The sequence below is a fragment of the Peromyscus maniculatus genome, chromosome 8 (genome assembly GCF_049852395.1).
Source record: "Peromyscus maniculatus bairdii isolate BWxNUB_F1_BW_parent chromosome 8, HU_Pman_BW_mat_3.1, whole genome shotgun sequence".
In the NCBI taxonomy this organism is placed as follows: Eukaryota; Metazoa; Chordata; class Mammalia; order Rodentia; family Cricetidae; genus Peromyscus; species Peromyscus maniculatus.
In genome coordinates, this window is record NC_134859.1 from 13308513 (window position 1) to 13331769 (window position 23257).

Sequence of the window (23257 nt, forward strand, 5' to 3'; positions counted from 1 at the left end):
TTGCTGGGAATTGAACTCAGGACCTCTGGAAGAGCAGTCAGTGCTCTTAACCTCTGAGCCATCTCTCCAGCCCCTATAGCATGAATCTTAAAGGTACTTATTAATAAAATCAAACCCGAGGCCAGTTATTGGGGTCCATGCTGGTAGATCAGAGAGACAGAACAAGCCACAGCTATCTCACCTTGCCAGCTCCTCAGCTGGTCCTGTTTCCTCAGACTGGAAGCTTCTGTGTCCTCATCCCAATGGCTCTCAGCTGAAACTGCTGCTAGAAGCCTGAATGCTGAACCAGCCAAAAACTTCTAGTTTCTGGTCCTCACGCCTTATATATCTTTCTGTTTTCTACCACCACTCCCTGGGATTAAAGGCTGGCTTTCTGGGATTAAAGGCTGTGTCACCATGCTTGGCTATTTCCAACGTGGCCTTGAACTCACAGAGATCCAGAGGGATTTCTATCTCTGGAATGCTAGGATTAAAGGTGTGAGTGCCACCATTTTCTAGCCTTTGTGTCTAGTGGCTGTCTGTTCTCTGACCCCAGATAAATTTATTAGAGTACACAATATTTTGGGGAACACAATACCACCACATGGGACCATGTTCCTGAATACCACCCAAGGGAGCTCCTGCTCATCTCCTTACTCACCCGTCTTTGTTGTAGTGTCCCCCAGGCCCCAGGCGTGAGACCCCTGTCTATGGCTAGCAGGGACAGGGGAATCATTCACCTTTGGTCTAGGGAAGATACAATATGAGGTAAGCCAGGCAGTGGTGGTGTATGCCTTTGAGTCCAGCTGCAGAGGCAGCCAGGTTTTTGTGAGTTCGAGGCCAGCCTGGTCTACAGAGTGAGTTCCAGGACATCCAGGGCTATTACACAGAGAAACCCTGTCTTGAAAAATAAAGAATATGAGTTACTTAGCTCCATGGTAGAAGCAGGCACTTGGCACTGCTACCATCTCTGTCCTGTTGTTACTAAAAGCAAAGTGGAGGCTGGGATCTATTGTCTGTTTGTTTTTTAATGACCGGGTTTCTCTAAGAAGGTAGGAAAAGGAGGTTCACGTGGCTGGATCTGTCAAGGTCACCTATGGGGAAGGGGCAGGGAAAGCCCCTGAATCCCTTTATATTGTCAGCATTGTCTCATCCTGCCCTCAGAGTGGGTCTGCCTGGCCTCCTTCCCCACCAGGGTGAACTAAACAGAACTCTGCGGGCCTGGGTGGATGGAGTAAGTCTCTCTTAAGGGCCCCTCCCCAGGATGGAGCCATATCCGGCCTCCAAAGTGGAAAAACCCCACACAAATCAAGGACATCTGGGCCCACCCTTTGGTCACAGCCCCTCCCCATCATTCCCCTCCCAGGCTTGGGCTCTGCAGGCTGCTGGAGTGGGTCTGGGGGTGAAGGGTGTGGTTTGAAGGGAGGAGGTCTTAGGGCTCTCACATGCATGTGTTTAGGGCCCCCAGCAGTTCCCCATGGAGGGAGGAACTGAACAATGTTATTAATCATCTTCCAGAGAGGGGCAGCCTGTACATGCCTGCCCTGCTGCTGTGGAGGCCTAGACTAGGGGGTGCCCACTGTGAAGGGGGGACAGACTGCAAAGAGGCAGAGAAGTCAGACAGACATATTCACACAGCCACACTAAAATCACTGACTAGTGCCCGCCATGCTTGGGTGTGGAGTCCCCAAAGGGGTCCAGACTATGCTCTTTTCGGCCTTTTTGGAAATGATGGTGAGGTCAAGATAAATGGGGGGTCAAAATTACCTACAAAACCTCAGTGGGGGTGTAGCTCAGTAGCTCAGTGGCTCAGTGGTGGAACACTTGGCTAACATGGGCAAAGCCCATCCGTAGCACTGAAAAACAAATCACACTCGAAGAACTAATTAGTCTCTGATGGGGGCATGGGGAGAGCTAGGTGGCTGGCATTTCCATCTGTCCATGGCTGCTCTGGTCGGCTTTCTGCCCCAGGGGCCCGCATCCTAGGTCTGTCCCTTCCATCCACAACACTAAGCCTAACTATCCACATGCTGGCTGGCCCCTGTCTCAGAGACTACCTACCATCTGCCTGGCGGCTGTCTTGCCCTGACAAATTCAGTGAAACATAGGTTCCCTGTAGCTAGAGGTAGGTAGGATCTCTGCCCGCCCCGCCCCCTGAGCCTTTTTTTTTTTCTTTTTGAGACAGGGTCTCATGTAACCCAGGATAGCTTCAAATTCACTACGTAGCTGAGGATGACCTTGGACTCCTGATCACCCGGCTTTATTTTCTTTTATTTCTACAGGCATGCACCACTCTGTTCCACTTGTGTGGCACTGGAAATAGAACCCAGGGCTTTGAGCATGCTGGGCAAGCATGGCACACAAACTTGGCCACATACCCAGTCTCTCCTTGTTTTTTGAGGCAGGCCTGGGACTCTTTTTGTTTTGTTTTGAGACAGGGTTTCTCTGTGTAGCTTTGGAGCCTGTCCTGGAACTCACTCTGTAGCCCAGGCTGGACTTGAACTCACAAAGATCCACCTGCCTCTGCCTCCCGGGTGCTGGGATTAAAGGTGTGCGCCACCGCCGCCCGGCTGGCCTGGGACTCTTGATGAGCCTGCTGTATCAGCCTCCTAAATGCTGAAATTATGTTCGAGATCCATAAAATGAAGACCCCTCAGGAACTTCATGTTTATTTCTGAGCAAAAGAGGTAGAACCAGCGAGTAGGAAGCAAGTGACTGTCCCATGATTCCATGGCTCAGAGGTGGGGATTCACTGTCTAGTGACCTGAGTTCAATCCCTGGGACCCACGTGAAGGCTGAAGGAGAGAGATGACACCCTTCTTCTTTGACATCATATGTGCACCATGACAATAACAAGAAGTCATGCACACAAAATAATAGTAAATAAAGCTTTTCTTTTCCTCCTCCTCCTCCTCTTTCTTCTTTTTGTTTTGTTTCTCAAGACAGGGTCATTTCTCTGTGTGTAGTGGTACTTGTTCTGCCCATGACCTTGGGCTATAAGGCAAAGGAGGTGTTGTAGTGACCTCTTAAAAGGACAGGGAGAGGGGTCACGAGGTCCCTGCTCCCGGCTTCCTGCTTCCTTGGTGTGATGGAACTGCCAGGTGGATTTGCTCCCGGTCAGATCAGAGGACCACTTCAGCTGTCTACTCCGTTCTGTATTTGTGAGTGTATTTCCTCAATTTATATCCTAGTAAATTCTCTAATACTCCTTAAGCAGACTCCCGTGGATTTCTCGCTTTATCCGTGTACCCTTGGCTGTCCAGGAACTCACTCTGTGTTCCAGTTCAGGCTGGCCTTGAACTCACAGAGATCCTCCTGCCTCTGCATCCCAAGTGCTGGGATTAAAGGCTTGTACCACCACTGCCTGGCATAAATAAAATTTTTCAAAAAGAGGTTCTTTGGAGCTGGAGAAATGGCTCATTAGTTGAGAGTGTATAATTGCCTTTGCAGAGGACCTTCATCCAGGTCCCAGTACTCATGTCAGGCAGCTAGCTCACAATGCCTTTCACTTCAGCCTCAGAGGATGCAATGCCTCTGGCCTCCCTGGGCACTGACAGTTACACACACATATTCACATACAGCTCCACACACATACACATAATTAAAATGATAAATCTTTACAAGTAAAGAAAAAATAAGTAGAAGGCTCTTCCCAAAGTACTAAGTGGAATTGCCTCAAGACCTAGAAATTCCCCTCTGAAGCAAAATCCCAAGAACAATAAAATATAGTCGCACAAAACCTTGTAGATGGATGTTCCTAGCTGCACTAATAATTATAGCCAGAAAGTGGACATTAGCCACAGGTTCTCCAGGGGTTGAAGGAATATAGGAAACGTGGTCTTTCCACATGAAGGAACTAAAAGGAATGGAGCCTCGATGTGCAGCACCATGGAAGAGCCCGAGAAGCCAGGGGCACACTGACAGACACCGAAGGAGTCATTTCTAGGAGATAGACCCACAAATCCAGAGAGGCAAAACATGCAGAGGTGGCTTGTCACCAGGCGTATCCGGGGAGAGAGCACGGAGTGACTGCTAATGGGTCTAGGAGTCCTTGTTTTAAATTTTTTTAATTTTATTTATTTTTAATTTAATGTGCATTGGTGTTTTGCCATGGGTGTTGGGTCCCCTGGAACTGGAGTTACAGACAGTTGTGAGCTGCCATGTAGGTGCTGGGAATTGAACCTGGGTCCTCTGGAAGAGCAGTCAGTGCTCTTAGCCAGCCGCTAAGCCATCTCTCCAGCCCTCTAGGATTTCTTTTGAGGATAAAAATGTTCAAAAATTGATAGGTGAATTGAATCAGTGATTAAGAGTACTGACTGCCGCCAGGTGGTGGTGGTGCACACCTTTAATCCCAGCACTCTGGAGGCAAAGGCAGGCGGACCTCTGGCTTAGAGGCCAGCCTGGTCTATAAGGCTATACACAAAGAAACCCTGTCTTGAGAAACAAACAAACAAACAAACAAACAAAGTAACGGCTGCTTTTCCAGAGGACTTGGGTTCACTTTTCAGCACCCACATGGCATCTCACTACTGTCAGTAACTACAGTTCCAGGGCACCAGACACCCTCTTCTGACCTCTTCACACACCAGGCACATGTGATACACATACATACATGCAGGCAAAACACTCATGCACATAAAATCTAACATAAAATTTAAAATTGAGGCTAGTCATAATTGCACAGCATGATGAATATTCTGGAAGTCAGTGACCTCTGGCTTTGGATAGTATGTGAATTGTACCTTAATAAAGCTGTTACCCCCAAAGACCCTGCAGTCAGGATCTAGGTTTCCTCTCTACATAGAAGGAAGGAAACTTAGAGGTAGCCAGAGCCTGTGGCCGCAAGGCTAGAGGAGGAGACTTTAGGGCCCTCTCCTACTTCCCTGAAGGATGAGCTTTGTATCCCCACTCCCGACATCCCTGGCCCCCTTCAGCTGGGTTCTGCTGTGGAGACTTTAGACCCTTACCTCACTCTCTTCAGCCTGGCATGCATTACCTCCTTGCCTGGCCACCACCCCCAGAAAGCCTTCCCTAACTCCCCACTAATCAGCGTTTATTAAGGTACTCATTACATGGAAGGATCCACGTTAGGTGCTTGGGAGACCTTGGGGATTCACGTCACCCGGGATGTTCCCAGATTTGTACCCATTTCCACCAAGAGAGCCAGAGAGAAGGTACAGAAAGGGGGTCAGTTTCCAAACTCTCAACTCATTTCACTGTTCTGGGCCAGCATCTCCTGGAAAGCCTTCAGCTCTGTGGCAAAGGCACCCTGCAGAGGAAACCAAGAGCGGGAGTGGGAACTTAGCCAGCGCTGGGGAGATGGAGAGTTCCTAGGGAACACACTTGGGAACCAGTGCAGTGATTTAGAGTCCCAAGTGGCCACAGCAATGCCGCAGTGTGGGACCTCCCTGGGAGTGCTCTGAGGAGAACCAGCACGTCTGCAACAAATCCCATTTACAGCTAGACCTGAAGAAGAACTTCCTGGGATCTTTCGTGTCCTGACATGCTTCCCAGACAGTGCTGTGCTAAAAACCCGCCCACAGGGCTGCTGGCACCAGCTTGCCCTGACAAGCCAACGTAGCCTGGTGTCTGGGACTGAGTTTGGGCGCTGCTGGGTGGCCTCCTAGGACCCAGCTGCCCTTGAGGTGGGAACTAAATGTCTGTGCGTCTTTGAAGTTCTCTGTCCCCCAGTGGCAGCCCACAGTGATGAGAAACTTTCAGATGTGGTGAGACCCAGGGACAGGTGATTAATAAACAGAACCTAGGCTGCAGACCGAGGCTGAGTGTCTGTGGTGGGGTCAGGGACTGGACCCAAGGGAAGCTGGCCCGAGACAGAAAGAAGACGTTGACATAGTTACCTTTTCCTTGGGTCCGGACAGCTTATTCACTCTCCTGGAGTCTTGCCTCCTCTGTCTTCCTAGCAAGCAGCTCTGTGGACTTGGTGAGCCTGAAACAGGAGATGGGAAGAACTTCCTGCAGTGTCCTGGACTGGCAGGTTCCACACATGTGAGGGCCCAGGAATCTCTCCATACTCAGAGGAAGCATCACCGACAGAACCCAGGTGCTTCCTCTGCCTCCTAGTATAGGTCTCTCCAGTCTTCTGGGGGAGCCATTTTGCAACTTCCCGAAGGGGTCACTGACCTCTTGGGGAGGCCAGCTGTAGCTGTTATCTAGACTCTAAAATTAAAATGCTCACCGGACCATTTGACAAGCACGGAGCAGGGCTCTCACCTTAATGGATGGCTAGGTGGACTGTTGGCAAGGAGTGAGCATTCCTGCCACAGGCTCAGGATTGGGGACCCTCTCTGCGCTGGATGCCTACCCAGCTTCATCCTTCCCTGCGCAGGCGGACTCCTGGACCCCCGTGTCTGCCGACTGGCCCAGCAGCGATGAGGCTCCCTCTTTAGGAAACCAGGGATGAACCCACACACCTGTCTCCCTGAACCCAAAGGACAGGTCAGGGTTTCTCACTCGCGAAGCCTCGTCGCTGATTTTATGTCCCTCCCCGCCACCGCATTCCCGTAGTGTAAGAGCAAAGAGTTTGGAGCCAAGTGAGCTGGAGTCCAGCTCAGGGGTGTCCGGGGTAGCCTGAATGGCTCCCAGTCGCGCCCGAGTCTGCCAGTCCCAGGCGTGGCCTAGGCTCGGGACGGGGAGGGACACCTCGGCCCCGCCCCGCCCCCGTCCTTCTCCCGCTCCCGGGCGGCGAGGCTGCTGAGCTCAGCCCAGAAGCCCCGCGCCCTCGGGCTCAGCGTGCAACAGCCGGGATGCGCGCCTGTCTGCGATCCTCGCTCCCAGGCCTGGGCGCTGCGCGACCCCATGGCAGGTAGCGGCGGCCAGGGCGGGGGAGCCGGGGACCTCCAGGGCGCGGGGCCAGGCCAGGGGACTGCACTGCGCGCTCCCCGTGCTCCGCTGGCGCTCATAGCTCTGTTGCTAGGCGCCTACTGCCTCTTTGCCCTCCCGGGCCGCTGTCCATCTGTCGCCCGCACCCCTGCACCGGTTCCCGCGCCCGCCGAGCCGCTCCACGCCTCTCGCCGTCTGGGAGCGCCAGGTCTGCCGGTGGCCAGTGGCCCGGGGCGCCGGCGCTTCCCGCAGGCGCTCATCGTGGGTGTGAAGAAAGGCGGCACGCGCGCGTTGCTGGAGTTCCTGCGGCTGCACCCCGACGTTCGTGCGCTTGGCTCTGAACCCCACTTCTTCGACAGGTGCTACGACCGTGGCCTCGCCTGGTACCGGTGAGCGTCCCTGCTGGTCTTCGGCGTCAGTGTGCGCCTGGGACCGTGCTTTCAGCTCAAGGGCGTCATGCTGTCTCTGAACCTAGGTCGAATAGGGTAGAATCCTGGGCATCAGGTCTGAAATAAGCCTGTTAGAAAAACAGACGTGACTTCATGGACGCGGCCCCCCAAAGGAAAGAGCATTTGTAGCCAAGGGTCCCAGGGATTAGAAAAGCTCAGGGAAAAACCCGTTCTCCTGTTGGGTGGACTGAGGGACTCAGCAAGGTGGGATCCGGAAAGTATTTTCAAGCCAGTGAGATAACTGGGTAGGTAGACTTTACTTTTTAGAGAGTCGGGTAATGGGGATTGAACCTGGACCTCATATGTACTAAACAAGTATTCCACCACTAAGCTATTAATATACACCCATATATTATTACGGGGGAGTGTATTAATATAATTCCAGTGGGATTATTTGGGAGCCTTAGATACTTGGAGCTCAGTCACCTTATCATCCCTTCGTGCTCCCAATTATAAGTCTGTGTAAGTATGGGTAATTATCTGACCATTAGTCAAGTATATTAGGACGGGTCTCCAGGTTTCCAGAAGCTTTCGAGAAAGTGCCTTCCCATCCTCCATCAGGCTTCTTGGCTGCTGGAGTCTGGAGAAAGTTAAGTCTGGGCTTTGGAGAGGGAGACACTGCCCCTTAGTACAGCCCAAGGGTGGGGATTGGCATACAGCCTCCTGCAGCTGTCCTCTCCACCCAGGACAGACTTGGGGTGCACAGTGGAATGTGGGGAGCACCACGCCAGCTGTAACAGTATGTCCTGGTGGATGGTCAGCCCTCCCCTAGTCTGGTATCAGAGGCTGGAGGCAGGCCCTGCCCACTGCCTCCCGTAGCTGTGCAGGATTTGAGGGTACCCTGCCCCTTCCTGTGGGGAAATGGGGGTTTATAGACTGGCTTGCCTCGTCTGTGCTGACCCAGGATCACCCGAAGGACCCGTGGGCGTGGCAGGACCCCGGGCACACCAGCGCCTGTTTCCCGGGACCTTCCTTACTCCCACTAGCTAACTTGCCTTCTGCATTAAGACTGGTAGGTTTGGGAGATACCAAGCTCCCGAGCTCTGAAGGGCTGTGCTACCCGAGGAGAGGCCCTTGGAAGCACTGATGTTCCCAGCATGTTTCCGGGACAGCATACCGTGTTTGTAGAATAATCCGGAAGTAGTACACAGGATGCTGGGAGGGGTGAGACCCACGGCCTCCATCCCATTCGCTAATCAGGGTTATCCTCTGTGCTCTGAAGTGTGGTGGCATGGGCTGAGCAGCCTGGCTGGGATTCTGGACTGTGTAGCCTAGTGTCTTCACCTGGCTGCAGCCACCAGGGTTGCTCTGCTCTCTAGTAATCACTCCTCAGGTTATGTTCTCACGTATACACCGGGCCTCTGAAAATTACCACTTATGACTCAGTATCTCCAGTCACAAGACCTGGGCTGAGCCCCCAGAACCTGCAGAACTCTGTCCAGGAATGGGTTGAGAGAAAGGGGCAGTCACTGGGGAGGTTCTGGAATTCTGCTCGTGATTGGGCTGTGATCGACCTCACTCAGGCAGTGACCCGGTCATCCACTGGATTCAACAGAGGGGTCCTGGGCGGGCCTTTCTCCCAATCGGTCTCCTTCCTGGTTCTCCGTTAGATCATTTCTTTGGCTTTTTGTTGCTTTTGTGGTCTCTTGTAGCTCAGGTTGGCCTCAAATTCCCTATGTGGCCAAGGATGATGTTGAACTTCTGATCCCTTTGCCTATACCTCATGAGTGCAGGGGATTACAAGTATGTCTATTATAGGCACCACTATGGTGTGTGTGTGTGTGTGTGTGTGTGTGTGTGAGAGAGAGAGAGAGAGAGAGAGAGAGAGAGAGAGAGAGAGAGAGAGAGAGAGAATATGCTGATATGAGCACGTAGGTCAGAGGCTAACTCTCAGGAGTCTTCTCTCCTCCCACTGTGGAATCCAGAGATTGAATTTAGTCAATAGATTTATTTGCACAGCAGGTGCTTTTACTTGCTGGGCCATGTCACCAGCCCCAGGGGACTTACTTTGTTTCCTTTTGCTTTTATTTTTGAGGTATGGTCCCCTTTATGCAGTTCTGACTGGTCTGGAACTTGCTGTATAGACCAGGCCAGCCTCAAACTCAAGGAGATGCAGGCACAGGCCTCCACACCTAGCCTATGGCTGGTTTTTATACGGCTCTAGGAGTTGAACTCAGGGCTTGTGCACATTAGGCAAATACTCTGTCAAATGAATTACATCTCCAGCTTCTTAGGCTTTTAAGGGTCTTCCATCTCAGGGGGGGGGGGGGCATGGCCCCTGACCGCTCTCAAGATCATGCAGCATTTACAAGCCCACTCACCATTACTTATTGAATAGTCACCTTAAGGTTTGGGGTGTCTGTCAGGCTGTATTTTCTGTAAAAGCAAGAAAGGGTAAGGAGGGGTACAGGTCAGGGAACCCCCGTAGCTCCTGGGGTAGGAGATCAGGCCCTGGGTGTGTGTGCCTGGGTATGCAGGGGGAGGGGCTGAGCCTTCTTCCCTCCCGCGGCTGGGGACTTGGTTCTCTATCACTCTCTGACACTGGGGTAAGGTCCCTAACCAGTTTCCCCTGGGCTCCTTGGATCTGGCCCAGATGAGGTGTGGGGTACAGTGGTGGTGCTGGAGGGGCTGGGCAAGCAGGGGGCGTGGTCTCAGGCCGGCTGGGAGCCGTGGAGCAATGCAGACCAGATGGGGTGGTGCGGCAGGAGGGGAGGGTTGTGGAGCAACTTGACAGTGCTCTGCTCTTCCAAACACTGATCTCGCCACCCTCACCGGCTTCTGAGGCTCCTGGAGGACAACTGATGCCAAAGGTGTCGGGTTGCAGAAGGCCTGGGGTCCGGTTCTCAGACCTTGGAGTTGTACCCTAAAGTCTCATTGAACTTTCCCCGGCGGTGTGTGGATCCTGACTATACAAGACAGAGTGTTGGGGGCAGGGGCTCTGGGAACAGAAGCCCCATGGACCCCCCCCCTTTCAGGTGGGCGAGTAGGAGGCCTGAGGCCTATCATTTCCTCTCAGTCCTTCCTATTCCTTCTCAGCCTTAAGACACCTGCCCATCAAATGGGGGAGGGGCTTACTGGTTCACCATGTCATCCAGATGGAGGATGGAGACACATCCCCTTATAACTTCTCCAGACCAGCTTTGCCTGGATCCTGGTTCTGCAGGGTTTCCTACATGTTACTCACCTCTCTCTGCTTTGATCACGGGTGATGTCAGGAGCCTGGTACTGCTGGTGGGGGTCTCTCTCTCTCTCTCTCTCTCGAACAAGATCTTGTGTAGTTTAGCCTGTTTTCAAATTCTCCATCATATCTGCCTCAGTCCCCAGAGTCCTGCGATTATAGACAGGTGCCACCATATCTGGGCCTGATCTCATTCTTGCCTGGTCTAACGGGATAGATGCACACAGCCCCTGTCCATTATCAGCACCTCCAAACCAAGCACCCCAGCATGGCACCTGTGCATTTTTGCCTGTATTTTCTTGGGAGCCTGAACAGAGAGAAGAGAATAAAGATCTGTGGGTCAGTAAAGCTAGGCATAGTCCAGTGTGTCAGCTTGGCCAGAGTGGGTAGAGGGGGTTGTCAGTAAGGGGTGAACGGTATCTCTAAGAGGATGGGAGTCATGGCTGGACGGGCGTCTCTCTAGGCCTCACTGCCTCTGCCTCTGTTGACCTAGTTCCTGGCTTTTCTTTGGAGCTGTTTGCTCAGCTTATCTGCCTCGCCCTGCCCCACCTCACTGTGTACTAACTGGCTGGCAGGTGCAGCCTGAGGACACCTCTCAGGGTGCCTGGGCCTGCCTGGGCTCTGTGTGGGCTCCCCATAGTTTCGGGCTTGGCTGTAGTCAGCTGGCTTTCTCCGAACATTTGGATTAGGCCAACACTCTCCTTCTCCAGAATGAAGGAAATTTCAGAAATGCTGGCTCTTGGTACCCTAGGGGCCACTCACTTATAGGACTTGGGGACAGGACCCAGGTAGATCGGAGCTATATTACTAACTTCTTAAGGGTGCTAAGCTCTGCTGGTGACTGTCTGTGTTCTTAGCTGGGCTCAGAGAGACAGCTGAAGGTCAAGAGGGGATGTAATTAAATTTAGGGGAGGGAGGGAGGGAGAGGCCAGTCTTTGGTGGCTACATTTGTCAGTAATAATTGATGACCTAATTCATGGTCAGTGATTACAGTCAAGAGGCCTGCAGGGTCTGTGCTGGCCAGCCTCAGGGGTGCCTGGTCAAGGTTGGGTGTAGCAGCTTTGGAAGGGGTGGGTCTCTGGTGTGGGGCTTGCTAGGACTCTGGAGGTGGCACTCCAGGGAGAAGGGTCATAAGACTTGAAGAATGTCTTAGTGGCCATTGCCTTCTGAGGTTGTCACTCTGTTTATCCTAGAGCTGTCCTGACGAGGGCAGCCCTGGCTTTGGGCTCCACTGCAGGCCCACATTGGGCAGGGCACCCCAGCACTTTAGGAGGGTGAGCCTAAGAGAGGAGAAGGATAGTCTGTCTACTTGGGCCTGGGCCTTCCTCAGAGGAGGAGAGGTTGGTTCCTGGTCGCCGAGGGCTGAGCTAGCTGGGAAGAGAAATGGCTTTGGAAGAAATGCATGTTGTGATCACTCAGTTACTCTTCCTGCCATTCCACAGGGGTCTGATGCCACGAACCCTGGATGGGCAGATCACCATGGAGAAGACACCCAGTTACTTTGTGACTCAGGAGGCTCCCAGCCGAATCCATGGCATGTCCCCAGACACCAAGCTGATTGTGGTGGTGCGGAACCCTGTGACCCGGGCCATCTCTGATTATGCCCAGACACTCTCCAAGACCCCAGGCCTGCCTAGCTTCCGTGCCCTGGCCTTCCGCCACGGCCTGGGTCCTGTGGACACAGCCTGGAGTGCTGTGCGCATTGGCCTCTATGCCCAACACTTGGACAACTGGCTGCGGTACTTCCCTCTGTCCCACTTCCTGTTTGTCAGCGGAGAGCGCCTGGTCACCGATCCGGCTGGTGAAGTAGGCCGGGTACAGGACTTCCTGGGCCTCAAACGGGTCGTCACCGACAAACACTTCTACTTCAATGCTACCAAGGGCTTCCCCTGCCTCAAAAAGGCCCAGGGCAGTGGCCGCCCGCGCTGCCTGGGTAAATCCAAGGGCCGGCCTCACCCCCGAGTGCCGGAGGCTGTGGTTCAGCGCCTGCAGGCTTTCTACCGGCCCTTCAACCGCAAGTTCTACCAGATGACCGGCCAGGACTTCGGCTGGGACTGATCAAGGCCCACCCAGCTCAGCCTTTCCCTGGGTGCCCAGTAACTTTAATTTATGTCTGTCTGCCTGGCCATAGCAGGCGCTCCACATGCTGTGTAGAGCGAGTATTTAAGAAATAAATCCCGGATCTGTTTTCTTCCACTTGGGCTTGATGTTGGGGGTGGGAGTGGTATGCTAAGACGTGACTCTGTTAGACACTGATTGTATGGTGGCATGCCCTGGGAGGTAGTCAGGCTTAGAGAGGCTGAGCGCCGGCCCAGTGACACACACAGGTGGCTCTGGAGGCTGTCCACAACTACTCCTTCCAGCCCTAGGAAGCTGAGCGTCCTGTGTCTAGGTTGAAAACAGGCACCAGGCTCCTGAGTGGTGGAGCAAGGCAAAGCTAGTTTGGCCAACTGTGTGTGCTGTATCCACCACCTCACTCCATCCTTAGTCCAACCTGGAAGCCTGATGGAACGGCTGGGTAGTGAGAAGTCAGTGAACAGGTACTTCTAACAGCCACCATGTGGTTCCAGTGGAGCCTTACCCACGCTCTGGCCCTGCCCACCAGGCATCACTCCCACAGCGCTGTGCCTACTCTCCAGACCTCCTGTCTCTATCCTGTATACCCCCAGCAGGGCAGAGCAGGAACCAGTGCCCATCAGCAGCCACTGCCCATTCCTAGCCCAAAGAGGCCAGATTTGTGCAGGCTAGGTACGCTCCCCCGTTCCAGATGCCCCCTAGCTGTCCTGATAAAGACCCCTGAGTCCACTTAAGCCATGCCATACCTGCACTGTCCCAGGCCTGCCTAAGGGCCTGGCTGTGTGTGGCCTTTGCATCTGAGACTCGTTGGGACTCATGGCCTGTCCTTGGCTGTGATTTGGCTTTTCTCCCTCTGAGATGCTTAGGGTTACTCCTTGTCCAGAGAGTAAGAGAAGATTTACTGGGGATGAGGGCAGTTTGTCAGCACCCACCTCATCTAGGTGTCATGGTTCATTGCGAGTCCAAGGTCCTATAGGTCAGCATAACCTCTGTTTTTGGTCACATGACCCCCATCAGCAGTGTGGACATGGAGTCTCTGCCAGGAAGAGGCTCACGGAGAGGAGGCAGAGGGACCTAGGGCAGGCTACAGGGCCTGGCCTTCACTTGGGTGCTTCTGAGCTCACACTCCTGTCTGGGGCTGCCCTGAGGGGGGCTGATGCTTTCTCCAGGCTGTGTTGCCCTGGGCCAGGTTAGTGGGGTTGGAAGCTGGTACTGGACTTTCCTTCCAGCACCCACAGAGCAACTATCATGGCAATGTGCTGGGCAGATGTTGGTCCAGAGGCAGATGAGAGGAGTGCCTAGTCTCCTTCAGACTCAGGCTGATGTGGGTGAAGGGAGACATACATACTCCACCGCTGGCCCTGGTGGATGGTACCTAATGAGATTGGTGACTGTCTTTATTCCCTGGGCTGGAGGTAGGAAGGAGGGCAGGAAATCCCTTAGCTCCTGGGTTGGGTCAGCCCATTGCATACACATCTGTTTTCTCCCTGGACAGTCCCAGGCCTCACTATCACCCTGACCCACTGCTGTCCTCTGTTGGAATGGCGTCTTCGCCAGGTCCCGCTATTTTAAACTGTTCTCGTTCCCAGCCCCACCCCCATTGCTTTAGGATTCTAGGATGAAGACTGGATGCTCACCTGCAGTTGCTAACCGCCCCCCCCCCCCCACACCTTTTTGTGTTTGTTTTCAAGACACGGTCTCTCTGTGTGGCCCTGGCTGTTCTGGAACTCACTCTGTAGACCAGGCTGCCCTTGAACTCCCAGAGATCAGCCTGCCTCAGCAGTGCTGGGATCAAAGGTGTGCACCACCACTGTTAACCCTTTAAAGCTCAGCCCTCCTGTTTTGCCTGATCTTCACAGCTCTAAGTTCCTGCTCCCCTGACTCCATCTTTCTGTCACACTTGTTTTCTACCTTCACAAGCTTCGACTGTAGTGTCTTCTCAACCCAGATGCCCTTCTCTGCAGATGAATCAGATAGAGCAGAAGGACACGAGAGTCAGGGACAACCCTGAGCCGGGCAGCTGTACCTCCACTCTGGTTTTCCTGCTCCTCTCCCGGTGTTTAGAGCTCTTTGTCTGAGGCCACTGAGGTCGGGGCTTTTCCCTCCACAGAGCTTTATTGGGGGCAGTGCCATGAGGGCACCAACTGGCCTGGGCCCTGGCTCGAAGGGCAGTTTCTAGATGCAGCAAGGAGAAAGCTGGGCTGGTATGTTCTGCTCGTACCCGCCCAATGGAAACTTAGCCTGAGGGCCAACGCCCAGTGCGAGGTGCCCAGCTGGGCCTCAGAACACATTGTGGGCAGATGTGGTGGGTCTTACAGGCTGTGTGGAGGTGGAGCCCCTTGGGGGGAGTCATCAGCCTTTAATTAAAGTCCCTAAATTGCTTCCCCAGCTGCTCTGTGGGTTTTCCATGTTGGAATGTTCCAGATGGAGTGAGAAGTGCTGATTCAATTACCCTCTTCCTGTCTTGACCAGTGGAGAAGTGGCCTGGGATCCTTTCTCCATGTTGTAGGAGGGGGCAAGGCTCCTTACTGTCCTGGGTCCAAGAACGGGCTTGGAGACACCTTGGGAGGAGGCTGTTTTTTCTGTAGGATCGTCCTGCCCCAGCCTCCTGGTCATGCCTGGCCTGGGCAGGGGTTGCTAGGCGAGGCCAGTGTTCTTGCTCCTGGCTTTGTATACAGCAGGCACTGAGATCCTGCACAGGCTCTAGCCTGAGTGCCCAAGGCCAAGGTGTGTGTGTGTGTGTGTGTGTGTGTGTGTGTGTGTGTGTGTGTGTATGGGGACGGGGGAGGAAGCACCTGGGCCTACCTCTTTGTTGCCTGGATATACTTTCCCTACACGAAGACTCATCCTAGGATACCTACAAAGTCCTGGCACCTCGCCCACCCTTCTCATTTCTCAGTCTCCTGAAAAGGCCACTACCATCTCCCCCATTCCAGAGGTCTGCCAGGCTTTGGCAGGAAGGTCAAGACAGGATCTGCTAGTTCTCCGAGCACTGCAAGGCTGTACTTGCTGACCCCTCCTCCTGCCAGTGAGGTGAGGCTGAGGTCTCTAGTTGTGGGTGGTCTCTCTTCGAAGGGCTGGGTCAACCTCCGTGGTCAGGGCATGGTTAGAGGATCAGAGGGAGGCAGCCCCCGGCTTCCTTCCTCCCAAGGCTGTGCTGGGCAGGCAGGGCTAGGAGAAGGAAGAAGACTGGATTCCACACCCTTCCATCACTCAGGGCACACATAGGAGTCCCTGCATCCCAGGTGGAGGGCTGCCTTGGGGACAGGTCTTAGTCTACTGGTCCTCACAGCTGATCTCCTAGTGGCCTATGATGGACAAGTCTGGGTCTAGAGGCTACCCTCAGAGGACCTGAGTAAGTTCAACCTCCCAGGCTGTCCAGGATCCCTATGCCTGAGTCAGCCTGCCCTGGGTGTTCGCTTCTGCTAGGCAGCTGCCGGACTGTGGTTTCCAAGGAGTCTCTACAGCACCTCAGTGTAGCTGGAGCTAGGCCAGGGTCAGTGTGAAGGCCTTTGATGCTTTAGTTTACGCAGCTACCCTTGCAGTTTTCAGTGCAAGTCCTGAAGCTGTGTGGGGAGGGACTGGGAATGTGCTGCCCTCTTGAATCCACGGGGAGAAGACCACAGACTCATCCAAATTACAATTGCCTGAGTTTATTATCGCTGCTAGCAGGACCACAGCCTTAAAACCAAATCGGAGATGTGCCACTCGGGAGGAGCTTGAGGAAGGATTTTTTAAAGGTGGAGGCACAATTATCTGGTTTTTCTGGAGTACGCAGCGGAGTGAGAAACCGCTTCACTCCCCTCGGCTAATGGGGTGCTGTCCCTCGCCCTCCCATAGCGATAAGCAGGTTTATAAAAGCCGGAGCAAGCAGTTTTACAATTCTGGGGAAGGGGTAAGGAGTCTGGGTTGCCCGGAGCTTATCTTTTAGGAATTTAGAATGGGTGCCCAGTACAAAATGGAGTTCTCCTTAGTCGTCTCAATGAACCTGCAGGACTCCCCACTTCTGGAAGGTTCTTCACAAATTGGATGACACCAAGTGGGCACTAGGAGGTGAGATAAAAGCACAGTCCTGCTGCAGCTTTGAGCAGTGTGACGACTTTAATGTCAGCTTGCCATAGATTAGAACCACCAGAGTCGGGAGCCCCACCTGGAGATGGTTCTGATCACCTTATTTCACTGGCTCTCAGCCTGTGGGTCTCGACTCTGATGATCCTTTCACAGGGGTCCCCTAAGACCATTGAAAAACACAGATATTTGCCGGGCGGTGGTGGCACACGCCTTTAATCCCAGCACTCGGGAGGCAGAGCCAGGCGGATCTCTGTAAGTTCGAGGCCAGCCTGGGCTACCAAGTGAGTCCAAGGAAAGGCGCAAAGCTACATAGAGAAACCCTGTCTCAAAAAGAAAGAAAGAAAGAAAGAAAGAAAGAAAGAAAGAAAGAAAGAAAGAAAGAAAGAAAGAAAGAAAGAAAGAAAGAAAAACACAGATATTTACATTATGATTCATCACAGTAGCAAAATTACAGTTATGAAGTAGCAATGAAAATAGTTTTATGGTGGGGGGTCATCACAATATTAAAGGGTCGCAGTTTTAGCTGATTCGAGAAGACCCACCCTGAATGTGGGCAGCATTTTCTGATAACAGCTCAGAATTTTTTGTTTGTTTGTTTGTTTTATTTTATGAGACAGGGTCTCTGTGTAGCCCCTGATGTCCTGGAACTCACTCTGTAGACCAGGCTGGCCTCAAACTGACCGAGACCCACCTGCCTCTGCCTCCTGAGTGCTGGGATTAAAGGCGTGTGCCACCAGGGCACAGCTCACATTTTCAGAAGGGCACGGCAGGAGGAAGGTTATTTCACCTTTTCACTCTCGTTGCTTTTTGCTTGCTTTAAGCAGAAAGGTCAATCCAGTCCTTGTCATTCCATCTTGTCCAAAAGTGAAAGACAGAGTGCTTCAGGTGTGTGAGAGGTAAATGACTACACATGGCGTGTGCCTCTGTGTGAAGAAGGCAGGGACATGGTGTAGTGGGTAGCTGTTCCAGCTTTGAGCTGGAAGTACTACCCCTAGTGAGTAGTACTTCTGGTAACCGCTACGCCTACCTATGACCTGCCCCTGGGGCGGGGCTGAGATGGGAGCCCTGCAGACTGGAGATCCAGACATGCCGGCCCCTCGTGATCCTGAATGCTGGATGGCAGACCAAGTCAGGGTTCTCCAGAGAATCCCCACTGGACTGCACCTCCCCTCTCTCCATCCCTACCTTCTTTCCAGTGTGTCATGGTGGCACTCACCTACAATTCCAGCATTTGGGAGATGGATGCAGCAGGATCAAGAGTTCAAGGTTGCCAGGTGGTGGTGGCGCATGCCTTTAATTCCAGGGCTTGAGAGGCAGAGGCAGGCAGATCTCTGAGTTTGAGGCCAGCCTGGTCTACAGAGCAAGTTCCAGGATAGCCAGGGATACACAGAGAAACCTGTCTCAAAAAAACAAAAACAAAAACAAAAAACCCCCAAACAAACAAAAACAAGGAGGTCAAGGTTAATTCTCAGCTACATAAATTGTTTGAGGCTAGCCTGGGCTACTTGAGACACAGTCTCAAGAGGTGAAAAAACAAACCCTAAACAAGACCAGAGCAGAACCTAAGAGAACCAGAGCATGGGCTTTTCTTTTCAGGCTCCAGGCAAGGGCCCTTCCCACTGAAGACCAGCCCCTTTACAAACTCTGTAACCACAGCCGTGTCTTGGGACTTGCCTCAGATGCAAATTGTGTTCTGGTTCATCTTGGGTCCCAGCCTGCTGTTGCTCTGTGTCGGCACGGTGCTAGACCCACTGGTGGGTGCTATAGCACCTCCAAGAATAGTGGCTTATTCTGGACACACCTTACCTCTGAAGCTGTCTTACCTCCTTCTTCAGCAGTAGACCCATGAGAGAACCAGAACAAGCCGGTTTGGGTGAAAGATTTGCTCAGAGTCCTAGTGGACTGAGGATGGTAAGGCTAGACAGGGCTCTTGATGGCTCTGGAGGCTGGCCAGTCTGCTGGGGTTCAGAGGCAGGACCACACCCTCGGCAGAGTTTGGCCACATGCTGAATCTCCAGATGGGCTGTGGGCAGGCCTACCCAGGAACGCAGCTGAAGGCCTGGCTTTGGGGATTTGGGCTGCTTCTGCCAGCAGGGAGATTTGATGAGCCACAGCCCACTGAGGCTGTGAAGACCCTCAGGTACATGTATCACCTGTAGGCCATCAAGCCCTACTCCAGAGCCGGCTGCTAGGGGACATTTGGCACTGGCTTTTCAGAACGGATGGACCTATCTGAATGTGATGCCCAGCAACAGTCTCTTGCTAAGGCTTCTGGGACATAAGGCAAGGACCCATCTCCAGTTGAAAGCCAAACTCCTGGCTTTGAGGCCGAGAATTCCTTTCATACTGCCTAATCTGAGCCACATTGTGCGTGCTTTTGGCTGGAAGAGCCGCACAAAAACAGTCAGTCAACCAAAACAGTTAATGCAAAACTGTTGCCAGAAGCATTTCATACACGAGCCTTCTGATTAAGGGGAAAACGAGATCCCCAGTCAGGCAATTGAGAACAATCAGAGATCTTGTTCTCGCTGTCTCTCTGCTCCCAGCGCTCTGCAGCGGGGCCCCTCCCTGGAAGAGAGAGCTGGCCTGACTTGACAGCCTCCCACGGTCAGATCCTATCATCCCTCTTCCGTCTTCCATGAGGGAGGACAGGATATCTGATGGGAAGCTGATCCTGAGACAAAGGCTCTGACCGCCTAGGGGAAAGCCTGTCCCTCACAGAGGAGCTCCGCGGCCGCACAGCAGGGGGGCGATTCTGCCAACCACAACGGTTCTGGTGGGGGGAGAAGCATCCGGGAGACTGTCTGGCCCCTTGGTCTCACTGTCTGGACTTGAACTGGAAGGGGGGAGGGGACTTGAGCAGGAGTGACAGGAGGCCCTCATCTTTCTCTGATAGCCAGAGCACGGGGGTGACAGAGAGGAGAGACAGGGAGATAGGGGTGTGGAGGGCAAGACGCGGGACCACACAAACTTAAGGAGTTTATCAGATCCTCATGGTGTCTGCAGAAATAAACCCCAGGGGTCAGAAAGGAGGGGAAGGCACAAATCCAGGGAGGAGGTGACGATGTTGATTGATGAAGACAGTGATCATGGTGATGTGGTCGTGATGGTGATAATGGTAGTGGTGATGGTTTACACTTGAATGCTTTTAAAATTTTGGTGCTACACATATGCTCAATCGGTGTTATTTATGTCGAGTAGCTACGATAGTACCTTTAATTACAGATGAGTAAACCGAGGGTGAGAAGGGATCAAATTACCAGAAACTGTTATACTTAGGTTTATCTGCCCGCAGCATGCACACATATGGGCCCTCGTGGAGCAGAGGGAGGGAGCATCCCTTGGGTCAAGGAGGTAAGATGGCCTCTGTAAAATACTCTGCCCCTGAATGTGGGTGACTGTCCACTTGATGGCTGTCACTCATGTGATTTGGTTGTTGATCTACAGATTTTGAATTCCTCATAGGGAGAGGCTCCCAGGCAGGCCTAACTGACAAGGTGTGTTCTTCCAAGGGAGTCTCCATTTGGGGTGATGAAAATGTTCTGGGACATACAGAGTAATGATTGAATACTAGTGTGATTGTGCTAAATGCCACTGAGTTGTTTGATCTTGAGTGGTTCATTTTATGTAATGTGACTATTGCCTGTATAAAAATAAATAAAAAGGGTAGATGGTGGTAGAGAGAGATCTGCTGGCCCAGCAGGAAGCAATCAGCTGAGTGAGGACTGTGGGGGTCAGCAGCAGCTTCTAAGAGCTGGAAGAGGCTCAGGACTATCAGCTCTCAAGTACAAAGGGGCTCTGGGCCTAGGAATTAAATTCTTCCCTCAACTGAGTGAATTTGAAGAGACCCACAGCCTCATAGTCACCATAACCTTGATCAACTCCTGGGCTTGTGAAACCTGAGGCAGAAAACGTCTAGAACTCATGACTCTCAGCAAACCAGAATAAATGGGTGCTGTTTGGTCATTTGTTAAGTAGCATAGAAAACCAAAACAATAGGATAAGCCAGGAAGAATGTTCTGGAAAAAGGAGCAATTCTTCAGTGATGAGATGTGGAGAGGAATCTGGAAAGTCTTGGGTGGTGAATCCTTTTAAACCAGTAGCTTTTGCCCATGGTCTTATGTAGTGGACAATGTTTCCAGGTCACCTGCCCCATATACCTCCTCCAACACTGACTGGGAAGGCTGGTGCTCCACTGGGCAAGACCCCAGACGGAGGTGCAACACTGTTTTTATTAAACATCAAAGGTTCAGTATAACTTCCTGTTGGAAGCCAATGTCTTCTCTGCCCTGTTGTAAACATAAATTATTTAAGATGAAGGTTGATGGACCAGGAGGAGACCTGAAGGGTGCCTGTGTGGGCATGTACACCCTTCTGAAACACCCTTCCTGGCTGGAAGGTAGGGGGGCAAAGTGAAACAATGCTAGAGATAAGAAAAACCATGCCTTAGCTGGGTATGGAGGTGCATGCCTGTAATGTCAGCTCTTAGAAACTGAGGCAGAAGATGAAGAGCTCAAAGTCAGGGTAAGGGATGTAGCTCCCTAGTAGAGCTGCTTGACCAGCATGTGCAAGGCCCTGAGTTCAATCCTAGCACAGAAAAGGAAGTTCAAGGCCAGTCTGTGTTACCTCAACAAATAGCAGAACAAACCAACCCACAGACAGTGCCCTTACTCTGGTGTGATGTCCCCATGGGCTGGCAGAGGGTGGCTGCATCCTTGGAGGGTGGCAGAAAGTATACACTGCCACAGCAGTACTTCTGGGGATCGTTCTACTCCCATGACATACCTGGTGCGACCTCATACCTTTTCCCTTCTGTGTTGCTGGGATGGAACCGAGGGCCTTGTACGTGCTAGGCAGGTGTCCTAGTCTGCTCCGCTTGCTTGCTTTCCCTCCCTCCCTTCCTTCCTTCCTTCCTTCCTTCCTTCCTTCCTTCCTTCCTTCCTTCCTTCCTTCCTTCCTTCCTTCCTCCCTCCCTCCCTCCCTCCCTCCCTCCCTCCCTCCCTCCCTCCCTCCCTCCCTCCTTTCTTTCTTTCTTTCTTTCTTTCTTTCTTTCTTTCTTTCTTTCTTTCTTTCTTTCTTTCTTTTTGGTTTTTCAAGACAGAGTTCTTTGCTGTGTAATAGTCCTGGCTGTTCTGGAACTTTATAGACCAGGCTGGCCTTGAATTCAGAGATCCTCCTGCCTCTGCCTCCTGAGTGCTGGGATTAAAGGGGTGAGCCACCACCACCTGGCTCTTAGTTTGCTTTCTATTCCTATGATAAAACATTCTGACCAAAAGCAACTTGGAGAGGAAAGGGTTTATTTCCCCTTACAGGTCACAGTCCTTTATTGAGGGAAGTCAGGGCGGGAACTCAGTGGGAATCTGGAGTCAGGAACCGAAGGAGAGGCCATGGAGGGTTGCTGCCTGTGACTTCCTCTCTGTAGCTTACTCAGCCTCCTTTCTTTTCCTTTTCCTTTTTATTTATTCGTTTTATATCCCAACTTCAGTTTCCTCCTCCCAGTCTCTCCCCTCCACCTCCTATCTGCGCCCCACAATCCACTCCTCCTTCATTTCTATTCAGGAAAGGGCAGGCCTCCCATGGATATCAGCCATATCAAGTTTCAGTAAGACCAGGCACCTCCCCTGTACTAAGGCTGGGCAGCAACCCAGGATCACCTGCCCAGAGATGGCACTGTCTGCAGTAGGTTGAACCCTCCCCGCCCCAATCCATCATTAATCAGTAAAATGCGCTACAGACTTACCTACAGGCAGATCTTATGGGGACATTTTTTTTTTTCAGTTCTAGTCTTTCAAATGACTCTAGCTTGTGTCAAGTTGACATAAAACTAACTAGATAAATTTTGCAAAGTAAATAAAACAAAAGACCTTACTTTTTTTTTTTACTGGTTTAAGTCTCTAGGGCTCTTGTTAGGAGGTGAGGACTGTTTCCCACACCAGGGAAGCTGTGGAAGGCGTAGACTGGGGACGGGGGGCACAGAGGCAGAAAGGACCGGCTCTGCTTCTGCTGTGTTCAGCTGAGGCCATTCAGACGTCCAGATAAAGTGTCCAGTCAGAAGTGGAGCCACATCACTTGGACACTGAGGAAAGGCAGTCTTTCCGGAGGTTTTATCTTGGGAGCACCACCAGTGGCAAGGGTCGGTCCATGAAACTATTGTTACTAATCCAAGGAGAGAAGACACACGGCAGAAGTTTCTAGAAAGGAAGATACAGCACCCCTGGACGCTCCTGCCCCGCTGATAGTCAGATATTTTGGTGGGGCAGCCAGCCACAAACTGACACAGGAGGGTGGTTGGGAGAGTGCTGTCCTGGGCTCCAAGGGAAAGGTCCTAGGAGAAGGTGGGAGTGGCAACAGCAAGATCCCCACTGACTGTCAGATGGATTTAGTGGCATGGAGCCCTGTCCCAGTCACCTCTCATTTACTTACGGGTGAGGGTGGACTCCCTGTTCTGGACAGAAAAGATATATAGCGGGTAGCAGTTACATGATTCATGGTCCAGAGAGGGCACTCCAGGGCAGCAGAGTCTAGGGGCATGGCTCCGGGGAACAGACGGCACCAGCAGGCCTGTAGGTGCTCCTGTAGGTGCTCCTGTAGGTGCTCCTGTAGATGCTCCTGTAGGTGCTCCTGAGGTGATCCTGTAGGTGCTCCTGTAGATGCTCCTGTAGGT

General features: G+C 52.5%; 1 protein-coding gene and 1 long non-coding RNA gene across 2 annotated transcripts; one reads left to right on the top strand and one right to left on the bottom strand.

Moving 5' to 3' along the window:
* Nucleotides 1-2559: 2559 nt before the first annotated feature.
* On the bottom strand, nucleotides 2560-6589 carry LOC143274539 (uncharacterized). The gene is made up of 3 exons (XR_013053184.1): nucleotides 6211-6589; nucleotides 5838-5926; nucleotides 2560-5248 (listed from the first exon to the last, which is right to left on the bottom strand). It is a non-coding gene; the product is annotated as an uncharacterized LOC143274539 (long non-coding RNA).
* Nucleotides 6590-6683: 94 nt separating this feature from the next.
* Nucleotides 6684-12642, top strand: Hs3st6 (heparan sulfate-glucosamine 3-sulfotransferase 6). Its single transcript, XM_006978901.4, has 2 exons — nucleotides 6684-7208; nucleotides 11889-12642. The coding sequence occupies exons 1-2, from the start codon at nucleotides 6796-6798 to the stop codon at nucleotides 12502-12504; spliced, it is 1029 nt and encodes a 342-aa protein (XP_006978963.1). The 5' UTR covers nucleotides 6684-6795; the 3' UTR covers nucleotides 12505-12642.
* Nucleotides 12643-23257: the final 10615 nt, after the last annotated feature.